The 9,719-nt window shown below is 43.7% G+C and overlaps 2 protein-coding genes across 7 annotated transcripts in view; one reads left to right on the plus strand and one right to left on the minus strand.

Annotated features, from left to right (window-relative positions):
* The window catches only part of clcn2a (chloride channel, voltage-sensitive 2a), a 37,495-nt gene extending 35,891 nt beyond the window's left edge, over positions 1-1,604 (minus strand). For 4 of the 5 annotated variants that reach the window (XM_071492523.1, XM_071492522.1, XM_071492521.1 and 1 more), the window contains exon 1: positions 1,236-1,603. In XM_071492523.1, the coding sequence (XP_071348624.1) occupies positions 1,236-1,286 (51 nt within the window). In that variant the 5' untranslated portion in view covers positions 1,287-1,603. Of the gene's footprint in view, positions 1-1,235 lie in introns of all 5 variants that reach the window. The other variant, XM_071492520.1, reaches the window with a different exon arrangement.
* Positions 1,605-6,273: 4,669 nt separating this feature from the next.
* Positions 6,274-9,631, plus strand: thpo (thrombopoietin). 2 transcript variants are annotated; one of them, XM_071492540.1, is made up of 5 exons: positions 6,274-6,361; positions 6,483-6,607; positions 6,805-6,891; positions 7,041-7,205; positions 8,097-9,631. In XM_071492540.1, the coding sequence occupies exons 1-5, from the start codon at positions 6,349-6,351 to the stop codon at positions 8,241-8,243; spliced, it is 537 nt and encodes a 178-aa protein (XP_071348641.1). In that variant the 5' UTR covers positions 6,274-6,348; the 3' UTR covers positions 8,244-9,631. The 2 variants fall into 2 exon arrangements, with proteins under 2 accessions (XP_071348641.1, XP_071348642.1); XM_071492541.1 differs by having other exon boundaries at positions 8,100-9,631.
* Positions 9,632-9,719: the final 88 nt, after the last annotated feature.

Here is a 9,719-nt window from a genome sequence, read left to right on the forward strand (position 1 = left end):
GAAACAAACACACAAATGCATCTATTTTTGGGTAATGGACTGGTATGCATGGAGTGAATGAAAAACCCATTGATCTGAGCGCTATGGTCAAAGGAGAGGGAGGGGGCAGACAGCACGTCCCGAATCCTCCGAGACACAGATTGCCATTTTACATTACTATTGATCTTTACACTGAGACACACAGCACAGCATCGATCCTCACACCAACAAGAGAAGAACAACACCTCTGTATCACTTTGGCCCAACACAGCTGCACGGACGCAGACTGCCCGACAGATCGTGCACGTGTGAAAATACATGCGTGGACACAAAAAGAAGAGAGAAAAAAGGGGAGACAGGAGATGAGAGACAACTGCAGTCACAGATACACAAATCAAGGGTTGGGAGGACACTTTAATCCACTGTTTGCCTGACCGCCTGGCCGCTTATCTGAATATAGATATCCCTGCATGAAGTGCTCCAGGGTATCACTGTCAGTCCTGCTATGACATGAGTGGGGAAAACTGGTGCATGAGGCAATTAATATTCAGAAACACTCCAATTTTAGTTCATAAGTAGAGGGGGCCTCTCTGGCAAACAGGAAGGGCTGAGGAGAAGATGACACAGGAATAGTTGAAGGGGCATAAGGAGAGACAAGATATGCAGGAGGAATAGAGGAGATAAAGAAAGACACGGGACGTGAGCAAAATACACGAGAGCTCTGTAAGCAGAATGGGGCTCTAATCTTACATTTCAAGGATATTAACATCTCAATAATGACTCAGTGTGGCTGTACATGAAGTGATCAGAGAAAGCCTCACATGCATTTTTCGGGCTGAACAAAACAATCTGATATGGTCTGAATTTTATTTATTTATGTGAAATCTAAATTGATAAGAATTTACTCTGAGGGTGCAGGCAGAGGCTGAGAGTGATGCAACACCTGTGGATCAAGGTGAATGAAAGGGGTGCAAGGAGGTGTTGGGGGGGGGGTACTGAATAACACAGCAGCAGCTTGAGGGAGAGCAGACCAAAAGTCGAACCAAAAATAAGCCAATAAATACTAACTGTGTTTGGGAATGTATCTCTCGGAATATCAAAAACAAAGCTGCACAGTCTCCTGCTGTCCCCGTACAGGACACAGCTGAGCAAGCAGCAGCTGCAGCTCCGTCCTCCGGCCACACAAGCATCCACGCAAACCCCCGCATGCCTACACACGACTGCGAACACGGTTCACGGCCTCAACCGAAACTCACCAAAGTTTGCTGATACTGAAGCGTCCGGTTTTCGGCCTTGTCCTTCACCATTGTCGCAATATCCTCATTAAGACCCACAATCCGAGACTCTGAGGAGTGCGAGTCGCCCCGCTGATCAATCTGCGGAGGAGGACTCGGCGCGGCCGCCAGCCATCACATGTGCAGCGTGTAACAGGTTTTCTTATCATAAGCCCTCCCGCATGATGCACAGCGCCGCCGCCGCCGCAGCCTTTTGTGTGTGTGTGTGTGTGTGTGTGAGTGTGTGTGTGTGTGTGTGTGTGCCAGATGAGAGCGTAGCTGGCTGTCGCCTCGCAGCAGCGCCGGTGCGGTTTGACTGCACAACACCGCCTCCCTCCTCCACCCTCACTGTGCTACTGTCTCTCTCTGGAGTTACTGGACTTGATGATAGTTTTTTTTTTCTGTGCTATTGTGCGGGGGCGCCTGCAGGTGTAATAAAGAAATGTTTGGACAAATTATAATTATATATATAAATATATATATATATATATATATATATATATATATACTTGCGTGTTATTTCTGAACGACTCAGCTGTCCTTGGCTTTGAGTCATCACTGGATTGATCAAGTGTGATGAGTAATTCACGAGGGTGAGGCTTGTGGTGGGCTCAGATTTATGGCTCCATCAATGTCATGAAGAAATCTTTACAATAACCCCTTCAGTACCTAGCTGAATGAAGAAAGATGTCTGTGCTCCCATTAGTGACTTTATAGGGGCCTTATTCTGGTGTAAGACATCTTCTGCTGCCAACAGCACGTCCTTCACACTGGTTAAATGCTGGCTAATGTATGAAGACACTGAATTTTCAGAATAAACCATCGCAAAACCTGTTTTTCCTCAATTGTTTCAACTAAAACACCTCTTTATCTCACACATTAAGTCGATAGCTCCTTCATTAGTGGTGTGGCTTTTAACTGCTCTTTTAATTCATTACTTTGTTTAACAGGATAACTGGGTCCAAGTCTAAGTTGCTCCAGTGTTTTTGTAAAATCGGTTTATTCTTCATAGATTTGATTTCAGATAATCTTTCCAAATCTCACTGCACTATTTCCCCCTTTTTAATGGTGTATTCGTAAAGAGGTACCCCAACGATTAAGTACTACACTATCATAAAGATGGTGGTGAGAATCGTGGTAAAACTGAAGCAGCAGAGGCCAAAATACTGTGTCCAAAATTTTAGTTTCTAGTATTGGTTAAACTCCAAAAACTGGATCCTATATTGATCACCGAGACTCACTCCCTGTCTGTCTGTCTGTCCCTCAGACTGTTGAGCAATACCCCTTTGAGTTTTAAATCTTCTCATGCTGATGCAATCTTAATGGCAGTGACACTAACTCTTTAAAGCATGAAGACAACAAGCACCCAGGGCCTTGAGGGGAATATATAAGTGATTATTGAATGATGACCATTGATAAATGGTAATAAAGAACATTTTTGCAGTGAAGTGTCATGCTCATGGGCACCACAGAAATCACAGTGAATGTGTGTTAAATCTCAGGGAAGCTTGTATTCAACACTCACACATTAAAGTTTGTTACACTCTCATACCATTTCCTATCCTCAGATGACACATGTAATATAATACTGTGAGTACATCTCTCTGGGCTGTCACTAACGGCTTTTCGGGGGTGCTATCTACCGGCAGCGAAATCTATTGCACTGAAAGATGTGGTGCCAAGTGCAACTCACACCTGAAAGATAACCACAGTTGCAAGGATTCACTGCTGCTTTGTCAGGAGCCAAACATCCGTCATGTTTGCCAATATGCCTGCAGTTGGATGGAAAATTCAGAGGGTTTGAATTTTCAGGTGTTCAAGACTTTCTTGGGCCGAAGCAAATGGCCAGCTCACCTCACTGTTATGAAACTGTGCCACAGAACAGCAGGTCACTAATGAATTCAAGCTTTAAATTGAGAGTATCACATTAAACAATTCAATTGGTCACAGGCCAATGTGCATTTGAATATCAAAGTAACTGATCTTTTGCAGGTTGAAAGACTTTATTCCTCTGGGAGTCAATGACTGGCTGACAGATAACACAGTCCTGTACAAGATTGCAGCTGATTGGCTGTTGGCAAGGCAACCAGTTCAAAGTGCTGGACCACAGGCACCAGAGTGAACCAGGGCCTCTGAGACCAATGCGGGATTTCACCCCAAAACACACACTTTCACTCACAAATCTCATTGCTCATGCACTTCAGCTTCATATGCACCTTGGGCCTACAACTCGTCATCCCATCAAATCCCTCTCTCGTAAGCGAGAGTTAAGAGTGTCATCGCCTTCATTTTATCAGGGAGCTGGCAGCCACACACAAGCGGAGGTACCGTGGCCCCGGCAGCAGAGGAACTGGGTGCTCTGCAGCCCCGAGCACCAGCACACTGACCCACATCTCTCCATCTCCACAGGATTCTTTAGATATACGCCATCCACCTCTACATGGAGGGCAGTGTGGTTCCAGCATACAAGAGGGAAAACAACATGTCTCCCGTCCTGTTTGTGACAGTGAACAGAAAGACCAATGGTCTTCCTGTCTAAAAAGAGATCAGTGTCCAGAGAAATCACGAGACAGACCTTAATATAAAAATGGTTAATTAATGGTAAGATGTAAGTGGAGGTTTGCTTTAGTTTAATACATCTAAATCAATTAATTCTGTCCCATTGTAGGGAAAGTTATTTTTCATGGGCCTAAAACTAATAGTAAAAATAATTTCGTCTGACACACTTGGCATAAATGTGTGCATTTTTTCCACTCATATCTTTTACTGCAATACATCTACCGTAGCTACTAAAAGGATCTTGAGTCCTTGTTGTGCAAAATTAAGATGTACAACCACCTGTGCTCCTTCTGGTTTTGTGTGGCAAGTTTCTCAAATGTGAATCATTCCTGCTGGCTACAGCTGGCAGAAAATACTTAGACGGGAAATAACCACAAAATGACACCAGAATACAAGCATATACAACATAATCCAATCAGACCTTCATTTACCATTTGCCCTTGAGCTGTTTATGGACAAAGTTCGGGAGATACGCATGGATTTAAGACTTTAGAGAAAGAGAGAAAAGAGACAGTGATCCATCTTGTCAGGAGGCAGCATACTTACGGTTTCCACTGGGGCTGCTTCCCTTCTCTTTTTTCTTCTCTCCTCCTGGGGCTACAGAGTCAAAACCGTCAGCTGTGTCCCTCCATTGCGCCTTGGCGGAATAATGACTGAAACAAAGAGGCACACAGCTACAGGTTGCAGCGCACACTTAATCGATTTTGTGGCCGGGCTGCGGATGACTCCCGGGGATCACACTTCACTCCACCGGAGGGAAATCTCCGTAGATCCCAGAGACTGGCCTGTTGCTGATGCGCAATCCATAGGCTAAAGCACCGCGCCAAAGTTGTCAGCACGGCGCGTAATTACCGGCTTTGCGCTTCCAGAGCAGCGCACGGCGGAGCGGGCAGCGGCCAGCCGTCTGAGAGCACGGCTGCATGGGATTGTGAGTCAAAGAAACTCTATGATAAGATGCTACAGTCTCCTCATCGGCTCAAGTTGAGGTGGGAGGGAAACAGCGGGGTACCGGGTGTCGTGTCCGTGATGCAATGCGGGTACCGTCAGTGCCATGGCCCGCAGTTTTCTCCTTGTGTGCAGAAATCCAGGCGCTCCGGTCATTATCTGCGGAGCCGCGGCACACATTCGTCTTAATTAAGACGGTCGGGATTGTCTGCAGAGATAGGTGGAGGCTTGGAGAGAGAAAAACAGAACATGTGTTTAGTACTGGTGCTCCCTCTATTTCTCTGCGTCTCTCTCTCTCTCTCTTGCTCTCGCTCTCTCTCCTTGTATGTGACAACACACGCACACGCGCACACACACACACACACACACACACACACACACACACACACACACACACACACACACACTTTAAGGTCTAATATTAGGCGTCATGCGTCTTAATCATGGCACGCATAAACAGCTTGGCTCGCAAATATAAGAGGGCAGGGTCTCAGTCAATGTCCACGCCGGGGTGATGGGGGTGAGCACATGTGTCTGAAATGAGGATGGATGGTGCATTCCCCCATGTTTTCTCTTACCCACGTCTTTGACAGCTATTATACCCCCTCAACCCCCCACATTGCAATTGAATTGGAGCGTCACCACGTCCTCCAGCTGCGCCCCCTGGCATTACACCCTGACGGATGATTGCATGTATCCGGGTGAAGACCGGTCGTTCACTTCTCCATCTGGGTGATAAATACAGCGAGTGAGGCTATTAAACGAACCTCGGATGGCTGATCACGTTGGCAGTGATTTCACCTTGTCCTGCACGCAAAGACCACACAAGATATACAACACAGCTACAAATTTGAAGTGTAATTATTACAAAATAAGTTGCCAAATGGAGGAAAAACAAAAGGTTTGGAATGTGAAATGAAGGAATGTGAGCACAACTTGGCTTGCCAACAACCTTCAAGACAAGGTTGTAGATCTAAAAAAAAAAAAAAAAAAAAAAAAACCCGTTTTTTTCTAAGTCACGTATGTGGCATTATGTCAGACAGATAAGTCAGGGCACACAGCCACAAGCCTCACACACACCCACATGCTGTATGTGGGCTGTGTAGCACACTCTGACATCAATTTGTGAATTATATGAACCCAAGCTGCTATACCTCTATTGGCCAGAGCAAACCTTGGCAAAAAGTAAATAGCCCCCAGCAGTACTGACTGGATACCAGCTGTGTAAATGGACTCTTTCACAATAATAAATCATTAACCTTATAGTCAGCAATCATGCTGTTCCTTGAACATCAACTCTGGCCAAACAAGAAGCAAAATAGCCTTGCTAATATCAATGAAATGCCATTTTCGGTCTATAACATTTTGTAATGTTGCACAGCAGGAAAAGTTGGCGCGCGTCCTGCTCTCAGGCTAGATAACACTCGCACTTCCCACCACTGAATGAGAAGGTGGGAAATCAAGTGGTGAGAAGACAAAAAGGACGCACAGCTCCTCTTTGTGAGACACTACAGTGGACACAAGGCATTTTCCACCTGGTGTATCACTTAATGGAACAAATGTGGACTCATCAGGAAAGGCCAAGCAGGGCATGGCTTTAAGCAGTGAGTAGTGAGCCTAAACTAATCACAGTTTAACTCATGAAGATATTAGAGTAAGTGTTAGAAGCTGAATTGGCTGGGTTGTGGCACCTCAGCTTCAGTTTGTGTTCATGTGTTTGTCCAGGACTCCTGCTGCTCTGTATGGTAGCCTCTGAGGTATGGGATGCTGAGACCAAATCGACAGACTTTGTGTGTAATAGAGCCTCCAGGAGGACTATGAATATTGTGGCGGAACTGGAGGATGCACTGGTGAGGATCTGACTTTCTTTGCAGTTCAGAGATAAAACTTCCCAACATTTCTCTGTCTCTCTTCCTCCTGCTGGACTGATGGATATATTCTTTCTGTCTACCTGTTGCTACCTGTAGTCTCCCATCACTCTGTCTCTTTGTTGTTCACCTGTTTGTCTGGCTTCTGTCACCTCTTTTCCATGTCTCCTCCTTGGCAGAGGGTCTGCAATGGCGGCATGACCTTCTCCACACCGATTCAGCTACCCTGCACGGAGCTTCATATAGCATCTTGGGAAAACAAATCAGTATGTTGACATGTATGAAACCAAAATCTTGTGCCATAGTGGTGTCATTACGTGCTTACTTTTGATTTTGGCAGTTTACCTTGTTTCTAATGATTTCCACCAAAAACAGATGTCATAGCCTTTCTTTTTCTGTATGTGTGTTACTGCAGCACCAGGAAAAGAGGGGAGACATAGCGGCATCCTTAAGGCTTCTTATTGAAGGTGTGAAGGTTGTGAGGGCCCTGAGTCATCCAGGATGTGTTGCTTTGCTACTGCAGAGATTGGAGAACAATATCAACAACTACCTGCTCATCCTCACACACCTTCAGCTGAGTGTAAGAAGCTATCATGGTTATTAACTGCATGCAAACAAGTGTATAAGCACTCCCAGTAAATTTGGTCTCTGGATGTCTTGAAAACCTGTTGCCATTTATTTCACTGTCGAGAAGATCCTAATTTCCACTTAAACATAGTTTAAACATAACTCAACTTAAACATAGTTTCATAGAAACTGAAAAGCTGTCGACAGCTCTTCAGTGTCTACAAAACTTTTATGTGACTTTCACTTTTTATTTTAACCTACACGTCTAAATGCCTTTTGTCCTGCAAATGACCACATCAAAGCTAACTGGGCTCAGTCTCTCTTTGTCACTCACACACAAACACATCACATCAAACTGAGCCAAGAAAAAGTCATCAACGTGTTGATGAAAATTCGCACCTAGCGACTGAAAACGTGTTGATGGGCTTCACTCTGACTGGTTTAGTATGTGATTTAGAGGCATTATCGGTTCCCTATGGTGTGGAAATATCCTGGTTTCTCATAAATCAGTGGCTTTCTGGAATTTCTGCTCTCCGGGAATGGTGACGCTATGTTGTGTGACCCCAAGCCTTCCTTCCTCAGGACAAGAAGAAGATAGAAGTGCATACTTTCCCAGTGAGACAGTTGTTCTTGGAAGTCACACAAGTGCAAGATGGATGTCTTGTGATCTGTATTTTACATAATATCCTCAAATTTGGGAAGTTAATTTGTGTATTTCTGTTCTCAAGAATCAGTTTTTATAAATGCTGCCATTCGTATCAGTAAATTATGACATTTTTGAAATGTTGGGCGTTATGTCACTCTACCTTTTGGTTTGATGTCCAGCCACCTTTTCTCACTTTCGTTCATATTCTTTCTGTTCATTTTCAAACTACTTCATTGTTGTGTTTTCTTTTTGGACCAGCAGGGGCCAGTGGTGAGTCCATCACTGTCATGTGTTCCTCGAAGCTCCCAGAGTCTGAGCACAGTTCTGATGAGATACAACCAGCTGATATCAGGCAAACTGGAGCAGTTCATGGTTAACCTGGAAGGCAGATGCACTAACCAGTGACTCAAGAACTACTTTAGTGGACACATTACTCTTCACAAATGGGGGTTGAATTCAGCTTCACCGGAGCCCGAAGTCAATGAAGCCCAGCGGTGCAAAACAGCAGGACTAATCTGGATTTTTTTTCTCACCCTCAAAATTCTCATGTGTAAAACCTCTTATTTTGTATATTGTGATATGTGGACTCATGCTCTTTAAGAGTAAAAAAATAGCAGAAATACACCAATCTCTTCTGGTCATTAAGAGGAACCAAATCTGGATAAATTGAGGAAAATAAAATACAGCGATATGTCTGCGATGAGTATCATTGAAAAATGACTTTCTAAAAGGAGGGCAGTTCTTTATCACTCTACATTAAGGTAAGAATGCTTTAAATTTGGTTAAAGGTGTGTAGAACCAATACAAACCTGCAATCCTTTTTAATGTAGCTTACAGACAGCTTCTCCATTTCTCCACTGTATGCAGAATTATCAAAATCCAGATGACTGTCATGTTAGAGGTTGTTCTTCTCCTTGATCATATGGCTCGATCCAAAAAGTTTGAGTTCATGTTTTCAGGGCAGATTGTCTCCCTATCAGTGGTAGAATGGTTTGCAAAGTGGTTATTATGCTAATAGTGCTAGACAGTCATTGCGCATTAAGTGAAAAATCATAAATAGGCTACTTATCAAAGACACTTACTGAAGAAAAATGGAAGACTGGAAAATTTTATACCATTCTGGTATAAATTTAGTGAGCAGATACTGCTTCTTCTCATTGCACTTTTAGATCTGTTTACATTTTTATTTTAAAAGTAATGATTTGCAGTAGATGTGTGCATGTTCCTATGCATTACTTTATTTTATTTCAGGAAATCCACCTTGGGTTTCCTTGTGAATATGTTTATGTAAATGCTAAGATGTTGCATCTAAGGACATTTTTGCAACACTATATCAATACAAATGCCGTTTATGATGATACAAAACCCTTACAATCAATAAACAGTTTGATATATTATACTCGTCATCAAATTAGTCCTGTGTTTATTTTATTTTGTTAGCTGCTTAGTTAGCTAGATAGGCTAAATATTTGCTTGTACCATTAACAGATATAGCTTTAAACAAATGAGCCGGCGGATTTTAATCAACGCCAAACTGTGTGTGATTGGATGAGCCACTTCAGGAAGCAACGTAATTTTTTCAGCTCATTAGCAAACCGTCATTACCTGCAGAGGGTGACCTGAGTATGGTACAGGGGAGCAGCCAAGGTGTATGGCGGCTGCCCTGGTAGCTAATGCCTCGGTAATATAACGCAAGTTCGAATGTTAGCAGATATCACCATAGCTACAGCATTCTACCATAGCGACAACATTCTACCATAGCGACAACATTCTACCATAGCGACAGCATTCAGGTATCAGTTGAGCACATGCGCCTCAGGGAGTTTTTCGGTTGACGCCAGTGAGCCGCAGTTGCCCTTAATTACCTCTAACTTTACCGCC

Source organism: Trachinotus anak, unplaced genomic scaffold (genome assembly GCF_046630095.1).
Source record: "Trachinotus anak isolate AG129_WGS33_773 ecotype Australia unplaced genomic scaffold, CSIRO_AGI_Tana_v1 ptg000012l, whole genome shotgun sequence".
NCBI lineage: Eukaryota > Metazoa > Chordata > Actinopteri > Carangiformes > Carangidae > Trachinotus > Trachinotus anak.

Coding starts and splice junctions, on each gene's coding strand:
- thpo (XM_071492540.1), top strand. Junction 6,608..6,804: donor CGGAACTGGAGGATGCACTG/GTGAGGATCTGA, acceptor CCTCCTTGGCAG/AGGGTCTGCAATGGCGGCAT. Junction 6,892..7,040: donor CATCTTGGGAAAACAAATCA/GTATGTTGACAT, acceptor GTGTTACTGCAG/CACCAGGAAAAGAGGGGAGA.